The sequence below is a fragment of the Pristis pectinata genome, chromosome 2 (assembly GCF_009764475.1).
Source record: "Pristis pectinata isolate sPriPec2 chromosome 2, sPriPec2.1.pri, whole genome shotgun sequence".
Taxonomy (NCBI): Eukaryota; Metazoa; Chordata; class Chondrichthyes; order Rhinopristiformes; family Pristidae; genus Pristis; species Pristis pectinata.
In genome coordinates, this window is record NC_067406.1 from 115353365 (window position 1) to 115372094 (window position 18730).

General features: G+C 39.4%; 1 protein-coding gene across 1 annotated transcript; it reads left to right on the forward strand.

Moving 5' to 3' along the window:
• The first annotated feature begins 835 nt into the window (after positions 1-835).
• Positions 836-18667, forward strand: dctn6 (dynactin subunit 6). Its single transcript, XM_052043681.1, has 7 exons — positions 836-922; positions 3977-4041; positions 8158-8263; positions 11992-12080; positions 13687-13734; positions 16428-16570; positions 17953-18667. The coding sequence occupies exons 1-7, from the start codon at positions 888-890 to the stop codon at positions 18049-18051; spliced, it is 585 nt and encodes a 194-aa protein (XP_051899641.1). The 5' UTR covers positions 836-887; the 3' UTR covers positions 18052-18667.
• Positions 18668-18730: the final 63 nt, after the last annotated feature.

Sequence of the window (18730 nt, forward strand, 5' to 3'; positions counted from 1 at the left end):
TGATATGACTATTGATACATTGTTGTATTGGCCATTGTAGTTGGTCAGATCTTGTTCATCTTTAATAATAGTGGGCAGGCATGGTAGTGTAGCGGTTAGTGTAATGCTTTACAGTGCCAGTGACCTGGGTTCAATTCCGGCTGCTGTCTGTAAGGACTTTGTATGTTCTCCCTGTGTCTGTGTGGGTTTCCTCCGGGTTCCTCCCACATTCCAAAGATGTACGGGTCAGGAAGTTGTGGGCATGCTATGTTAACGCTGGAAGTGTGGCGACACTTGCGGGCTGCCCCCAGAACACTCTACGCAAAAGATGCATTTCACTGTATGTTTCAATGTACATGTGTCTAATAAAGATATCCTATATGTCTTGTTGAAAACTCCAGGATCCATCACTGTTGCGATTGTTCTTCGCCCAAAGTTGTAGAGTTTCTTGTGCCTCTTTATCTTGACTCTCTCAATCTGTAAAGTTACATACGTTAAAAAAAATCTGCCATTAATCTGTCGACTGGCCAGTTCGTTTTGTAAACAAGTGAAGCCTGCAACGTGAGGACAGAGATTGCAGGAATTACCCAGTAGTGCAGGTAACGTCCTGGGAGGGAGATGGAGGGCCAACGTTTCAGCTCAATAAACCTCCATCAGTTCCGTCCCAGAATCTGCGTGTTTTCTTTCTGCTTCATCTAAAGTGGTACGGTTGCAGAATCTTGTGGGACTTCAACTTTGGAATAAGTTTAAATTGCTTTCCCGATGCATTATCACTCTGCAACCTTTGCGCCAACATCCAATCACCAAGCTCCTCCGGCCGGACAACAGCTTGGCACTGCGCATGCGTACTAACCCTCCCAGCCCTGTCAGGGCGGCGCGCATGCGTGCTGACAGCGAGGAGCAGCAAGATGGAGACTGGGTCGGGGAGGTTAATACAGAAAAGGTAAATAAAAACGGGGGCCCACGTTTGAATTTGGTTAGAAACATGTTAATTGAACTAAAATCGTATGGGAGGGAAGGTTGGGAACCTGCATCATCGGTGGGTTTAGATTTGGGGGGGGGAGGCTGGAGAGTTTTTGTTGTGTTCGAGGAGCCGTCAGTGGCGAAGAGGAGCTGAAGAAGTGGGCGCGCCCGATCCTGCTGACCAGCTTGTGGGGAAGGTGGGTGGAGAGGGCTCAGACTAGGGAAATGTCCTCTAGTACTTTGCCCGTTCTCAAGATGACCTCAGCTTCACGGGCAGTTGATGAATCTGAAATACAGTCACCTGCAGCAGTCAGCACACACAAGACGCTGGAGGAGCTCAGCAGGTCAGGCAGCATCTGTGGAGGGAAATGAGTCCTGATGAAGGGTCTCAACTGGAAATGTCGGCTGTTCGTTTCTCTGATAGGGTGAAAAATGTAGCTATTAAGGAGCCGTTAAGCTCTTTTTCCTGTGTAATGTCATGGAGGCCTACCAAGTCCATGCCGACCTTTCACCACCTATTTATACTAAGCCTGCATTAATCTTTTTTTATAGAACATTGAACAGTACAAGACAGGCCCTTTGACCCATGATGTTGGACAGAGCTAATTGAACTAGTAATTAAATGCCTAACTAAAACGTTGAAAAACATTAGGATAGATAAGTCACTGGGGCTGGATGGGATATATCCAAGGTTACTACAGAAAGCGAGGGAAGAGATTTCTGCGCCTTTGGCGATGATCTTTGCGTCCTCACTGGCCATAGGAGTAGTGCCAGATGATTGGAGGGTGGCAAATGCAAATGAAGGTAGAGCAGTGGATGTGGTGTACATGGATTTTAATAAGGCATTTGATAAGGTTCCTCATGGAAGGCTCAGTCAGAAAGTCGGGAGGCATGGGATCCAGGGAAACTTGGCAGTGTGGATTCAGAATTGGCTCGCTCATAGAAGACGGAGGGTGGTGGTAGATGGAGCGTATTCTGCCTGGAGGTCGGTGACCTGTGGTGTTCCACAGGGATCTGTTCTGGGACCCCTGCTCTTTGTGATTTTTATAAATGACTTGGATGAGGATGTGGAAGGGTGGGTTAGTAATTTTGCTGATGATACAAAGGTTGGTGGTGTTGTGGATAGTGTAGAAGGTAGCTGTAGAGTACAACAGGATATTGATAGAATGCAGAGCTGGGCTGAGAAGTGGCAGATGGAGTTCAACCCGGAAAAGTGTGCACTTGATCGAATTTGAAGGCAGAATACAAGGTTAATGGCAGGACTCTTAGCAGTGTGGTAGAACAGAGGGAACTTGGGGTCCACGTCCATAGATCCCTCAAGGTTGCTGTGCAGGTCGATAGGGTTGTTAAGACGGCATATGGTGTGTTGAGCTTCATTAGTCGGGGTATTGAGTTCAAGAGCCATGAGGTAATGTTGCAGCTCTGTAGAACTCTGGTTAGACCACACTTGGAGTATTGTGTTCAGTTCTGGTCGCCCCATTATAGAAAGGATGTGGAAGCTTTAGAGAGGGTGTAGAGGAGATTTACCAGGATGTTGCCTGGGTTGGAGAGCATGTCTTATGAGGGATAGGTTGATTGAGCTAGGACTTTTCACTTTGGAGAGAAGGATGAGAGGTGACTTGATAGAGGTATACAAGATGATAAGAGGCATAGATCCAGTGGACAGTCAGAGCCTTTTTCCCAGGGCAACAATGGCTAACATGAGGGGCCATAATTTTAAGGTGATTGGAGGTAGGTATAAGGGGGATGCCAGGGGTAAGCTTTTTTACACAGAGAGTGGTGGGTGCGTGGAATGCACTGCTGGCAGAGGTTGTGGGGGTAGATACGTTAGGGACATTTAAGAGACTCTTAGATAGCCACATGAATGATAGAGAAATGGAGGGCTATGTGGGAGGGAAGAGTTAGATAGATCTTAGAGCAGGTTAAAATGTTGGCACAACATTCTGGGCTGAAGGGCCTATACTGTGCTGTAGTGTTCTATTAAGCTAATCCCTTCTGCCTACACAACGTTCATATCCCTCCATTCTCTGCATATTTATGTGCTCTTGCATATCAATTATTCTCCACAGCTCTCCCCTGGTTCTACCACTCACCTACACACTGGGGGCAATTTTACAGTGGCCAATTAACTTACCAATCCACACCTTTTTGGGTTGTAGGAGGAAACCGGACCACCCAGAAGAAACCCATGTGGTCATGGAGAATTTCAAACTCCTCACAGACACGACCCAAGGTCAGGAATGAACCTGGGTCAATGGTGCTGTGAGGCAGCAGCTCTAGCTGCACCTACAGTGTGTGGCTAATGTTGTATAGTCTGGCTCAGCATACAAGAATATAAAATGAAAGGAAAGAGAGAGATGGCGGGCATTAATGGCCCATTCTGATACAAATTCCAGAGAGATAGAATTGATTCATTCTTCATTAACTGTGACTTCCTCTCTTCCATTGTGAACAAAGCCCTTGACCACACCTCATTTATTTCCCGCACATCTGATCTCACACCTTTTCCTCCTGGACAGAGCAAGATCAAAGACCCCCTGGTCCTTGCCTTCCACCCCACAAAACTGCCTTTGAAATATTTTAAACATTTATTACAAGGTGCTGTGCCATATAATTGTTAAAGCTGTTAGCTGCATTCCCATCACCAATTCCATTCCCACAGTTGTCACTGCCACAGATCACTTAACTTTTACAAATGGATCAAAGTTATTCTTTGCATTCAAACATAATTTTCTGCATATATGTTGCATGGTGTCATCAATTTGTTTGTAGAAATTGTCTGTTTCAAGTTAGACCAGGATGTTGAGAAGAAGTAGGGAACTTCCTTCTCTTGCATCTCCACACATTAATAAGCTAATAAATTATACCAGAAGTTTCTCCTAGGTAAAAAAACAGTTTCTGTCTGATAGAAAAAGCTTAATAGCCTGCAACTTAGCAATTCTGTAATAGGTGTAATTCACTAATTACCTGTCTGATGTGGAAGCTATATTTAATATACAATGTATTCTTCACTAACAAAATACATTCTCTGCAGTGTTAAAATTGCAGCTGGAGCTGTTGTGTGTGTTGAAAGTGAAATCAAGGGAGATGTAACTATTGGTAAGTAATGTTTAATTATGTTGTTTATTTTTAGAATAAATTAATGGTTGATTCTGGTAAGTTTCAATTTAACCAGTAACGTTATGTAGCTGGCATATACATCAACTGATTCAAGCATACTGATACAAAGGACAACAAAATAACACTGATTACACAATATCTAATTTATCTTTAACAGTCCTTTTTGATACTATGCGTTGCATTTGCTGCTAAAATATCAAAATAGGCTGATGGTGCTCATTGATTAGGTTTAATCCAGACTGCATTTTTTAACAACCTGATGTGTGCAGTTAAATGTGTAAATCCGTAAGCTGCTATCCAATCTGTGTCGCTCTTTCCAGAAGTTGTACATCTGATAGTTGATGTGTTTGTTTTTAAGCTGCTGAACAATCTTTCTTGGCATCAAAAATTAATAAGTGTGACAGACTTCATATTTTAATTACTAGAGATTTAAATAACTTTGCTTTTCACTTTTTCCTTCTGTCTCTTTCCATTTAATCTTTATTTTTTCCCTCTTTCTCATTTTATACCCAATTTGACGTTGAATTGCATATTCTGACAATTCAGACTCAGCTGTGTGTTACTGACACTTCAGTGATTGGCAATTCAGTTGCCTATCCACAGTTTTTTTTTAGAGGAGAGAAACTACAGAGCATTGCTGTACATTGCTATTATATGTGAAGCACAAGAAATCAGCATGCAGGTACAGCAAATAATTAGGAAATCAAATGGACTGTTGTCCTTCAGTGCAAGGGGAGTGGAGTATAAAAGTAGGAAAATCTTGAGACAACTGTACAACGTTTTAGTGAAACTACACTTGGCATACTGCCTACAATTTTGGTCTTGTTTTAAGATGGGATTTACTTGCCTTTGGTGCAGTTCAGGGAACGTTCACTGGGTTAAAGAGGTTTTTTTTTATAAGGAAAGGTTGATCATGTTGGGCTTATAGTCATTGGTGTTTTAAAAAAAAGAAAGGTGATTTTGTTGAAACATTAGATTCTGATCGGGCTTGGCTAGGGGATGTTTCCCCTTGTGGGAAACATAGAATTGAGGCATAATTTCAGAATAAGTGGTTGCACATTTATGTTGAGATGAGAAATTTGTTCTCGGGATTGTAAATCTTTGGATTTCCCTATCCCAGGGAGACGTGGAGGCTGAGTAAAAGATTTTTTTTGACTCTAGGGGGATCAAGAGTTATTGGGAAGAAGGGGGAAAGTGAGGTTGGGTCCAGATCAGAGTAAACGTGATCTTTTAGTAATTTCAGTACTCAGAAGCAATCATTAATTTTACACAATAACCTCTTGAAGAATTTTTGTTTGAAAAACAAAATAGCCAATATCCACAAGTTCCCTCTTATTTACTCTGCTGGTTAAACCTCTGAAACTGATATAACACTTCTGGTTTTGTGAATCTATATTGATTTTAAACTTGGTCATGGTTTTGCTTTTTTATTTACAGAATTTGGGCATCACTGGCAAGTCCATCCCTAATTACCATGGAGTGTCATATTCTTACTGTAAAGTTTTCCCAACTGGCCACAGTGGCCACAGTTATGTATTTTTCCCCTCCTTCCTTTCTCTAATAATGGGTTTATGTTTATTATCATCCAGTTTCCAATCTAGGAAACATCAGAATGTCAAAAACAATCCATCACTCTGCAGCTACCTCTTTTGGAACCCTAGGACATTGACCATTAGAATCATCAGCTTTATCACCTTTTAATCTCATTAATTTCCTCAGTAATTTAAAAGAATATTAATTTTTTTTATACAAGTACTAACTTCTTTTCCCAACCCTTACCTCTACATTCTGTAGATCATCCTGTGCCATTTCTGGTGTTCTAGACTTTCACTCCATTAGCTTTCACATCTAACTTACGTGCTAAGGCAAGAATGATATGCTATTCACTAGTTTTTGCTCAGCCCAGCAAGACCTGCTCTGTTGTGAATACCAAAACTGCATAAAAGTTGGTCTAACCAAGTTTCTTTGCACTTTAAAAATCACTTCACTTTTTTTACTTCTGTCCTGCTGCAAGTGAACAGTGCTTTTTGTTTCGACCTTTTATGGTCTTATAAATTTAACAAAATCACTTTTACTCGTGTGTCTCCTGTCAAGAATATTCTGCACTTCTTGCTCCATTTCAAGGAATTTGTAGAATTATGGTAGCTTAACTGCTTATGTAACTGGACTAGTAATTCAGAGACCTGACAAATGATTTGTGAACAAGAGTTTAATTCCCAGCATGGCATTTGAAGAATTTTAAAAAAAGCCGATTAATTAACATTTTAAACATTTGGAAGGAGAAGTATGTTTCATTAATGGTAACCTTGAAATTAACGAATTGTTGCAAAAACCTATCTAGTTAACTTGTGTCCTTAGCTAGTCTGTCCTGTGTGAGACTCCAGACCAACTGTAGTTGATTCTTACTTTGCTAGTTTTTTTTGAGAGGACAGTAAGCATTTTAAGAGCAATTTTGCATGGACAGTCAGTGCTGCTCTTGCCAGTGAAGCTCACATCCAATGGACGAATGAATGAGAAAGCATTAGTCAAGGGTTCTTTCCGAGAATGTGGGCTTTGCTGGCAGAGTCAATAATAGCCCTTGAGAAGATGCTGATAAGCTGCTGTCTTGAACCAGTGAGGGGAATGTTTTGAAGGTGATTCCAGAATGCCATTGGGTAGAGAGTTACCCAGCAAAGCCATAGGATCAGAGATGTTTCCATGTCAAGATGGTGTATGACCTGGAGGGGCATGGTGGTGGTTTTCCCATGTTGTACTAGGCAGCAGAAGTCATGATTTTGGGAGGTGCTGTTAAAGCAACCTTGGCAGTTGCTCCAGCGACTTTGTGCTGCAGTTATGCTGCCCATCAATAGATGGAATGCCACTCAAGTAGGCTGCTTTGTTCAGGATCTTGTTCGACTATGAGGACAGTTAAGCACTATTTCTGGCCATCTCTCAAGAGATAATGTTGACTGTGAGAATTTCCACCATGATATCAGTGACTATGACCAATGGAAAGGCAACAGGATTCATGTCCTAATACAGTCTTTGAAATCTGGATGACCTACTACCAGATAATCCTCTGGGAAAATCACTGCACTAATGCTCACAAACTCACTACTGCTAACGATTTCAGCATTGAGGCAATCGTCCTCATGCATCAACTTTACTGAACTGGACATTGGGTGCAGATGCAAGATTCTTGACTCAAATCCTCTGTGCCACAGTCAGAGATCCTTTTGAGCTCAGAGGAATCTCTGTATAGACCCATTAGAAATATATCCCATGAAAACACGTGGATATCACAAGCTGGAAGTGAGAAGCCATCTATCAACTTCATTTGCCTATTTCAAGGAGGAGTACTCTCCCTAAGAAGCTAAAAAGAGAGAGAAAAAGGAAGGGAAATGAACCACCTACCAGCGGGTAGCTGATCTGCAACAAAATGCCTGTAACCATCATTGGTTTGATTTGTCGTTCTAGGATTCAACTCGTTAGTCATTTTGGAACCCATCTGCAATGCCAATTTTAACCAGAATGTATTATCTCACACTTGCCTACTCAAAAGTTTATTTTCCAATTCCATGTGTTTACTAATATCTAATGGATTTCAGGACTGCCACATTCGTCATAGCTTAGGAATTCCTCACAAGACGTATCCAAGAGCAATGTGGCTATATCCCAGAGCAATTTCAATGTCTGATCAAAAATCTATACAAGGAAACAAAATAAAGCTTTCCGATCAAAGTTTCAATACACAAACAACTTAACAAAATACCAAAAAAAAACTAGGAATTTGAATCAAAGACTAAAATTGCCCAAAACAATTAAGATGCCCGACAGCAGCTAAAATGTTGTTTCCCTTTGAATTTACTTGATTTCTTTTCTTAAATTGGCAATTAAAATCTCAACATGTTATGTTTTTATGTACTTTAACCTTTTGAAGACACAGCAAGTCAATTCCCTTAGATGGGCACCTTTAATTACAAAATTAATTTTGTATTTCTATAAGTCTTATAGTTAGATACATCTGTCAGAATATAAATCCAGTTCACAGAATAAAACTATTGCTTTCTCTGTAAGGTGTAGAGTGAAGGTAAAAAAAACAGTTTCCTTTTTAAGGTCCGAGGACAGTAGTTCATCCTAAGGCTCGCATTATCGCAGAAGCAGGACCAATCGTCATTGGGGAGGGGAATTTGATTGAAGAACAAGCACTTATTATTAACAGGTATGTGTGAGACTAAATGCTAAATGGGTATTCACAAATAAAGATTCCAGGGATGTAACAGAAAATTATTTCGCTCATGTTGTTCTGTAAATATTTCCTCCCATATTGGGAAGAACAAGGAAGAACAGATGTGCAAGGATCTGAAAAGAAGGATGACAATTTTGAAGAAAGAATTATTGCTTAACTAGCAGAGAATGTACAACCCCAGCAAAGAGCTCTTGAGTGAATGGGACATGGTATATATTAGGTGATGAGCACCAGAGCTTTTAAGCTTATGGAGAATAATAAATAAGGAGCCAGTGGAGAGTATAAACATGAACAGTCAAGTACATGGTACCAAAGGTTTGTCCACTATATAACCTATTATAGGGCTGGAATTGAGCATTGTCACAGAGGTAAAAGTTAACTTGGGGATGGGGAGCTATCTAGAGCAAAACTAATCTCTGAGCAGATATAACATGGATTGCCTACAGTATGGTTCAGTTTTAGACAGGTGCTACAGAAAAGAATGCAATCAGGTAGGAATAGGATTTGTGACTGGGACATAAAACAATGACTTTGGTCTTCCCAGTATTTAGTTGGTTGAAATTTCTCCTTCCGGTGTTGGATGATGGTTGAGTACTGTGATAATTTAAAGACGGTGGTGATGATGAGGTGAGATGAGTTGAGTACTTGAATGTTCATGTGGAAACTGGTGTTTATTTTGGGATAACATTGCCAAAAGGCACTACATAGATAAGAAATAGAATACAGCCTGAAACATGGATCCTTGACAGACACCAGAAAGGAAAAGTGAAACAATTACTAGCAATACACTGAATAAATGGGAATGAGAGGAGGAGGGTGCAATTCCACACAGACAGGGAAGCCATTACTGGTAGTTCCTTGATTAAAAAGGATGAGATTGGTGAGTGGAGTTTCATGCATTTGGAAGACAATGGAGAGACATTGAAGAAGGATATTTGTTTTGGGTTGAAATGGATGAGGAGGGAATTTCCACCTTTATTAGTCATAAATTGTATATATATGACTGAAGAGCTGTTTATTAGAGAGATGTTCTTTGGAAAGATTGGCATGGAATTGGGAGACAGCAATGGAGTAAAAGGAGGTTGGGGATATTATGTAAGTGGTTGTCACAGCATGGTTGTAGGGGAGTGGGACAGTACTTGAGGATGAGACATACTAACAGTAATGACTAACACAAGTGTCATTAAGAGAAGTTGGGTGGCTTGCAGTTGAAGGGGTTAGATGAACTTAGTGGGCATGAAGTGAGAAACTAAGAATCAAGTTCAGACCAAGGATAGGGAGTCACTTATCGGAAGGTTGGTCCATTGCTCTAGGGAAGATAGTGAAGTGTCAAGGGCCCTGGAATCTTAGTGAAGCTCCTTCCACTTAATAGTGATCATGAACATGGAAGAAAAGTGAGAAATATTTAAGACCGATTACACCAGAAAATAAAAGCCAGGTGTTATAGTTGCATTCCAGTATGTTCCTGGAATAATGACAGCTTTTCACATTGAGAACAGGACCCAGTAATACCCCACATGTACCCCAGCCAGATCTAGAAGTGAATAACAAAACCAGTTGATGCCATCTCCCTTAAAGGATGCATCACTTGAGTCTAAGGATATGGCATTGGCATTGAGGATTTTGCCCACTCCCATTGTACATTTTTGGTGTTCTAACAAATTCCAACATAGTCGAATGCTTTTACTAACTTCAAACCTTAACTATAGCTCACATTATTGAATGCATAATGTTGTTTGTGGAATTGCTTATTTTGGCATTTGTAAGTGGGAAGAATGAGCAGGGTAGAAGATTACTGTTCAGAATACCATAGAACCATAGAACAATACAGCACAATACAGGCCCTTTGGCCCACCATGTTGTGCTGCCCTTCAAACCACACCTAAGACTATCTAACCCCTTCCTCCCACATATCCCTCTATCTTAAATTCCTCCATATGCTTATCTAACAATCTCTTGAACTTGACCAACGTATCAGCCTCCACCACCACCCCAGGCAGCGCATTCCATGCACCAACCACTCTCTGGGTGGAAAACCTCCCTCTGACATCTCCCTTGAACTTCCCACCCATTACCTTAAAGCCATGTCCTCTTGTTTTGAGCATTGGTGCCCTGGGAAAGAGGCGCTGGCTGTCCACTCTATCTATTCCTCTTAATATCTTGTATACCTCTATCATGTCTCCCCTCATCCTTCTTCTCTCCAATGAGTAAAGCCCTAGCTCCTTTAGTCTCTCCTCATAATCCATACTCTCTAATCCAGGCAGCATCCTGGTAAATCTCCTCTGCACCCTTTCCAATGCCTCCACATCCTTCCTATAATGAGGCGACCAGAACTGGACACAGTTCTCATTACTTTGTGTGCCTTAATGTTAAAGTTCTCATCAAAATGTTTTGATGTCAAAGTATTTTGTTCAAAGCATGTCTTTTCAACTTTTGAACAGGAGGCTTCAACTGTACAATAATAAAATAATAGAAGAACCATAAGTACTACATAAACATCTGGGCACACTGTTAATGGGCATATTCACCAAAATACTGGTGAATACTTTAATCTGCAACAGGCTTCTGAATATTCTGATACAAAACAGCTTCTAAGCAGTTCAGAGCCACACAGTAATCTGGCTTCATAGGAACTGCATTTGGGAAAACTCAACACCTTAAGTGCTCAGCTGCTTTCTAATTCTGTCAGGGTCCAGGATTGCCAAAGCCAACAAATTTTACCCTTGCAGTTTTTTCTCCTTTTCGTTTCTACCTAGTCCATCATCATTAACTGCATGCACACACACAGTCTCACCATCTTTGATATAAACAGGATTGTCCCCATAACCCACACATTTTTTATATCATGCTGTGTGTTTCCATGTCTTTACATAATTTTGCAGTAACACTGCCTTTGCATCTTTCTTCAAACGTAATTCCTGCTTTACATCTTAAAATTCTAAACTTTGTCCATGTACAGTAAATCTCTGTTAACCTGCCATCTGATCGTGCAGGAATCCTGACAGTCTGGCATCTGGCTGACTCAAAAGTACGAAACGTGAGCAGGATGTCTAGAGTGCAAGTGGGGTGTGCAGCCAGAGCTGGAAAGGGTAAAGTGTTGTTGGGGCCAGGGTCTGAATTGTGGACTGAGTGTGTAGCCGGAGCCAGGAGTGATGTTGAGAACACCAGGGGTCAGTAACTTGGGGAGGTATGCAATCGGAGCCAGGGTCCAGAGTGCATGTACATTTTCACCTCCTTTTAAACTGACTGAATTTACTTGAAAGTTTATATTATTGTGCAATATGTAAAAAAAAATTGAAGTAAAAGTATGTTCAGGCATTGATAGGAGTAACATCCAGTTGTCTGGAAAACCTTGCTAGCCTGGCACTATCAAAATCCAAAGGGTGTTGAATTATCAGTGTCTTACTGTAGCTGTTTTGCTATTACTGACTCCACAAAACTCATCCCAAAGCATTTCTCTTTCCAAATTTGAAAACTTCCTTAAACCTGGGAGTTTAAATATACCTTTCAGACCCTACTTTCAAACATTATACAAAATGCCTCAGTGCCTGCTCTCATTTTTCTTTCTTCTTTAACCCCTACAAATTACCCAAGGGCAATTTCTATGCTAAAGGCGCAACAGTAAAAAAATGCAGTTTTTCTTTGAGAAAAAGACAAGATCTTGTTTTCTAGTTTTAATAAAAATTGCTGCTTTCTTCCAGCTATCCAGAAAATCTTGCGCCTCAGAAGGAAGATGTTGAACCTAAACTTATGACTATTGGAACAAACAATGTATTTGAAGTTGGGTGTCGTATCCTTTCTTGTAAATAATTTATCAATGGGATTTGCTTTTAGATTATTATGAGTAATAACCTTCAGGTGAGTTCTAAGAATTCAGTTTCCTAAGATGATGATGTTTCCAGTGCCAAAGGTAAAATCAGGAATTGTTTTGATATGTCTGTTTCCATCTGAACTGTAATTGAGTTAGCTTAAAGATATCTGATATTGTAATCTGGTCAAAAGATGAATGCTATCCACAGCAGCTTTATCAGAATATTTCTTTTTAGTATTTTCAGTTCAGTAACTCATTAAATCTCTCGCAATCAAGATTCTTCATTACTTGATGTACTCCAGAACATTTGTAACTGAGACAAATTCCTTTCAAATTTGTTATGTCCAAGCATCAAACAAAACACTTGTACTGTGGAAAGCATGATCATAGATGAATGCTGTCAAGAGAGCTGCCACTAAGTGTTTTTGCTGGATTTTATATCCAATCATGATCAATAATTTAGTGGCTGGATCTTTGCCTATATTTTATGTAAATAACTGATTCAAGAGTCATAGTGAACTACAGGAAGTCCCCGGATTACAAACGAGTTCCGTTTTTGAGTCTGTTCGTAAGGTGAATTTGTATGTAAGTCGGAACAGTACTGTGGAGGTACAGTTACCACATCGAGTGAATTTTGTGTATTTTACGACTGACGGACAAAATCAACTTAAGGACATCTGTAGAAATGGACCTCGGTCATTACCCAGGGACGACCTGACGGGGGAGAGCGAGTGCTGGATAGATAGATAGATAGATATGGTGGGTGGGGTCTGCGGGAGAGGGGACTGGTGACCATTCGTGGCGTCCCTCGTCATTAGGAACTCCTCGAACATCCCTGCCCCGAAATAGCGGTACAGACTGTAACACATGAAATCCACGATCCGGCCGTTCACCACCTCCATCACCTGGAAAAAGTCAACACTTGACAGGCAAACCGTTCTGCGCCCAATTCTGCACCACCTTCCCACCGTTCGTAAGTACGGGCGTTCGTAAGTCGGGCGTTTGTAACCCGGGGACTTCCTGTATATCGAACATTGTTTTGTTAAAGTTGGTACTTTGCAGCAAATTCTCATGAGAGGTACCATGCAAGATAAGAACTTAGTATTGTACAGGTTAGCAGTGAGCACCATTGGCTTGCTTCTAACTACATTTTTGGGCTTATGAATTTTCTGTCCAAATGCTTTGTAGATTTTTCCAATTCCGATACCAGCAATAATTCCAGTAGAACAAATTATTGTCGGGCAATGGAGATGAGATTAATTAGTCTTCATTTAAAATGCAAGTGTGAATACATACAGTGATTACTGTACAGAAAAGTGGCTATTGTGGTAATTATAATTTTGCTTTAATGACGTAGCCTCTACTGCTTCCCTGGGCAGAGAATTCCACAGATTCACTGCTCTCTGGGAAAAGCAGTTTCTCTATCTTAAATCTATTCCCCTGAATCTTGAGGCTACGTTCCCAAGTTGAGTAATGAGTAATATTTTAGGTTGCTCTCAGGATGATGCATCATCTGTGGAAGAGAAAGATCAAAGTGATCAGAAAAGAAATGGTAATGTTAGTTTTCTTTAACTATCTAAATCAGATTTTGAAGCTCTGAAGATTGGAGATAACAATGTAATTGAATCTAAAGGTAAGTTGCATTTGGGAAAGAAAAATCTAATCATGATGAAACAGTTTGATCAAAAGGTTTGAAATAAGATTTATTGGTACTTGTGTCTAGTTGACTTATACTACCAGTGAATTGTGGACGTTTGAATATCTGCTATTTCCAATTATCGGTAAGATTTTTGCAGAGAAATGTGTGACCAGCCAAGTCAACGATAAGGTCATTCTACTGTCAAAATTGACTAATATTTTTCAACTATTTAATCTACTGATCTGACCTTTAGCACACCATACACATATGCATATCTGTGAGGATTAATGGGGCAAGTGCTGAAGGCTATATGCTCTCATTTCTGACAATTCAATGAAATTTTTCTGAACTCAGTAGTTAAACTGAATCCAGATGATCTAAGACATTGAAGCAAAACAAAAATCTCCATAATAACAAAATACTGAAAATTGTACAAAATCTAAAAAAATGTGGATAAGATGTGAGATTCAAAAGTCCGAAAAAATGTGTCCGCAGGACATAGGAGCTGGGTGGCAATGTCATCATAAAAAAGTTAATGATTCCATGCAGCATAACATGTGAGTAGCACAAATTAAATTAGAGGGATATGAGCTCATAGCATGATTGGAAGTTTAATATTCCAAAACTAGATCATTAGAAAGACATCACAGTTCCAAAGAATCATGGAAAATCAGTGAATTGGGAGAACTACAAAAACAACAATAGGGGACTTTGAAAATGAAGTGGTTCAGAAAAAGCTCAGAGAATTTGCAAAGTTGATAGCAATACTTTTAAGGGTTAATGTGTACCCATATGAATATAATGCATAATAAGGAAGTGACAGATTTGTTTACCTAATTCTTTCATACATTATTACAGTAGAAGAAGAAGATGGGATATTCGGAAACAAGAGGCACAAAGTAATCAAAATTGTAAAGAGGAGGAACTGATTTGAATTTATTACTTTAAAAAAAACTTTAGAGAAGATAGTGGACAAAGTTTCAGGTCCTGATGGTTGCCATTCCAAGGTGTTTTTTTTAAAAAAGTGGAAAAAATTGTTGATATCATTAATATAATTTTGTAAGGAATTCCCAGATGCTGAAATTGTATCTAAGAGTAGAAAATTGGGAATTGCATTGCAGGGTCCTTGACTTTTTACACAGTGGCATAAACTATCTAAGTAAGGAAATCATAGTTAAATCTTTCATTCATCTGTCAGGTGTCAGCTGGAGCATTATATGTTAGGAAGGAAGTTATCACTAGAGTGGTTCCAAAGATGAGAAATTCATTCTGTAGAGAGTGTGGAAAAACTGGAGCAGAAAAAGATACGAGGAGATAACGGGGATGTTTAAAATGTATGAGAACATTGTCTGAAACAAAGTGTTGAAAAACAGTTTAGATATTAACTTTTGAAAGGAAATTGAGTATGTACTTGAACAGGAAAAGATTTCATGTTTCTGGGGAAAGAGTGAGAGGGTGGGTAATTGGTTAATGAATCTGTGATTCATTTAAACTGTATTGCATTGGAGGTAACCGTATGCCATAGGCTGATGGAGACAAGGGACTACAGCTGCTGGAATCTGGAGCAACGAACAATCTTCTGGAAGAACTCAGCAGGTCGAGCAGCACCTGTGGGAGGAAACGAATTGTCAACATTTCGGCTCAATGCAGGGTTTCGACCTGAAACGTTGACAATGCCTTTCCTCCCACAGATGCTGCTCGACCCATTGAGTTCTTCCAATAGATTGTTGCCGTAGGCTGATAGTTGACTGACAAATAGGAGTCTGGGTAAGCATAAAGAGAATGTTCTCTAGTGGGGCAAAACAGGTGGTATTTCACAGGGGTGTAGTCACCATACCTATTTATCACTTTCTTTTCATTCTTACCTTTTTGTTATATTTCTTTCCCTTATGCACCATATATCTATAGTTATCTGGATCTGCGGATAACAAGGTTAGGCTATACAGTTTGTCATATAGATGGATAAAGAATTCATAAAGGGGCTTGGAGAAGGAAAACTGGTGGATGTTATTTAAAGTGGAAGTGAATCCTTGAAGAGACAATCTGAGGATTTTATTGGTAGTGAAAGACTGCAAGCAATGGTGGAACAAAACAATTTGGGCATCAATGTTCACTAATTTAAAAACTAGTGGAATAGATAGTAAAAGTAATTCTCCCCTTGAATCTGTTCAGTCACAGCATGGAAGCGCCAGGCTTCTCAGGAACAATAGGGGCCCCATTATAAAGCACTTTATTTCAAACATTAAGACAACCAAATAAACTTTTCTTAATGAATCTCTTATGCTATGCACCTTATATCCAGGACTGACTTGCAGTGAACAACCTGCATATTTTTGAAGTATGCAAAGTGACTACGTTTGTTTCCCTTTTGTTGACCGTTGCATGTTTCTACGTATTTTTTTGATACATTTATGTGATTGGTGGTCCATGTTCATGGTTTTTAGCTTTTTTTTTAGTAGTTGTTTCTTTTTTTTGGTTGAGAAATTGGATTGATCATTTCTATACCTTGGGTATAGTTAATCTTTATATTTTAATTCTAACAATTTCGGAACTGTTGTGGCCAGAATATATTCTTTCTGAAGATTCTGTTTAAACTGTGTACTTTGTAATTCTCATTAGGATTTTTCTTAAGCTGCTACTTATTATGTTTCAAATACCTATAGCTTTGTCTATTTTTTTTGTCTCAGCATATATAGGTAGAAATGTGATCCTGACCAGTGGCTGTATTATTGGAGCCTGCTGTCATGTAAATTCCTGTGAAGTTATTCCAGAAAATACAGTTATCTATGGGGTAGACTGTATGCGAAGAGTACAGTCAGAACGCCCTCAGGTAAGAACTGGACAATTTCAAATTCTTTTTCCAGGAAGAAACTTGGTTGTATTCCTGTATATCAAGGAACAGCAATCTATTAAAAAGTTTTGTAATATGCAAGTTTTGTAATATATAAGTTTTATAAAACTCTGCTTAGGCCGCATCTGGAGTATTGCATTCAATTCTGGCCGCCCCATTGTAGGAAGGATGTGGAGGCTATGGAGAGAGTACAGAAGAGGTTTACAAGGATGCTGCGTGGATTCAAGGGTATGTGCCATAAGGAGAAGTTGGACAAACTAGTGTTGTTTTCTCTGGAGCAACAGAGGCTGAGGGGAGACCTGATTGAAGTTTATAAAATTTATGAGAGGCTTAAGTAGAATAAACAGCCGGTATCCTTTTCCCAGGGTCAAAATGTCTAATACTAGAGGTCATGCCTTTAAGGTGAGAGGGGTAAGTTCAAAGGAGATGTGTGGGTCAGGTTTTTTTTACACAGAGAGTGGTGGGTGCCTGGAATGCATTGCCAGGGATGGTGGTGGAGGCAAATATGAAAGAGGTGTTCAAGAAGTTCTTGGGTAGGCACATGAATATGCAGAAAATAGGGGGTGTGTGGACCATGTGCAGGCAGAAAGGATTAGGTTTATCTGTCTGAGTCGTGGTATATCTGGGAGTTGAGATTTTCAAAAGAAGTGATAACAAGTTTGTAATATTAACTCAGTTTTTTCTCCAGAGACGCTGCCTGACCTGCTGGCTATCACCAGCATTCTCTCTTGTTTTTGATTTTCAGCAACTGCAGGTATTTTTGTGCTGGAGTTCCACCATTTTTCACCCTCTGATCTCATTCATCTCTGTCAATGTACATCTTCTCCGAATAGGCTGGATTAGCAGCACCCTGTCTCAGCTGGCAGCACTGTTTGTTTCACTCGGTCTCTCTTGGTGGCCATCCCATCCCAGACGTTCCTTTTGTTCTCTCCAACCATTCTCTGCAACTTAAATATGTTTGATTTCTAGCCTTTTTGCGTTCTGATGAATAGTCAGTAAAATGAAATGTTAATTATGCCCCTCTCTTCATAGTTGCTGCCTGATCTGCTGAGCATTACCAATGTTTTCTGCTTTTTTAAAAAAAATCAGATTTCCAGCATATGCAGGTTTTGCTTTTCAGGTTAACTCTATCCTGCAGTACACATGAATAGCATCTGGATTGTGACATGAAGTGAAATGTTCCCATTACTCACTTCCACCATCACCAAAAAATAATGATTAGTCACATCCAGTAACAATTTAATGGATTTTATTTTTCTTTGAAATGTAATTTGGCTGTTGGCTACTTATATCCTGAAACTTGAAGCTTGTTATCCCATGTATGGATATGTTTAATTAGTGACTAACCTTTTTATTTATAGCCACAAACTCTGCAGCTTGATTTCCTGATGAAGATCTTGCCTAATTATCATCACCTGAAGAAAACAGTGAAGGGATGCTCCACTCCAATAAAAAGCTGAAGAAGACCAGAATCTGAGTTCTGCAGAGGAGTTAATTTATTTTAGTACAAGCATAATCTCCTAAAAGCAGCAGCCTGTGCTGAAGTAGGAGAAACAATTGCATGTAGAACTTTATCCTGAAGTATGTAATGTGTCCTTCACAATTAAATGAAATAATGATTTAAGTCATAACCAATGTTAAATATATTTTGGTTTCAATTACCTTGGTCAGTTTGTTTTTTCACAATTTAGTTAATCTTATTCTTTTAAAGTAATAATGTGGATACTAGAGCAATCTTATTATGGACAAAAAAAAGTTTAAAGTCAAAGGACATTACAAAACTTGTTGGTCATCAGCTTATTTTGCATAAAATTAGTAGCTCTTCTCCCCCCTCCCCATCATTACATATTTATGAAGAAACAAACTAAACATGCCACAGTTCAGTAAATATATTTAATATTAGCCCCTTGATTCCATTTTCAACAAGAGTTTTCAACCTCTGTTGATTTTGGTGTAAATTTGATGAAGCAAAAAATGTTTATCTGTAACTTAAGGTATCCACACTGATTGTGAAGAAAGCAGTTAGTTATAATGTAAGTTTACCTACTTTACAATAATAAATGAACTTTGAAAGTATTTCATTGAATATCTTGAGATCATGAAAAGCCTGATGTGTGTGATTTATCACTGAAAACATTT

Coding starts and splice junctions, on each gene's coding strand:
- dctn6 (XM_052043681.1), top strand. CDS start 888: ATGGAGACTGGGTCGGGGAGGTTAATACAGAAAAG. Junction 13,735..16,427: donor CAATGTAATTGAATCTAAAG/GTAAGTTGCATT, acceptor TTTTTGTCTCAG/CATATATAGGTAGAAATGTG. Junction 16,571..17,952: donor TACAGTCAGAACGCCCTCAG/GTAAGAACTGGA, acceptor TTTTATTTATAG/CCACAAACTCTGCAGCTTGA.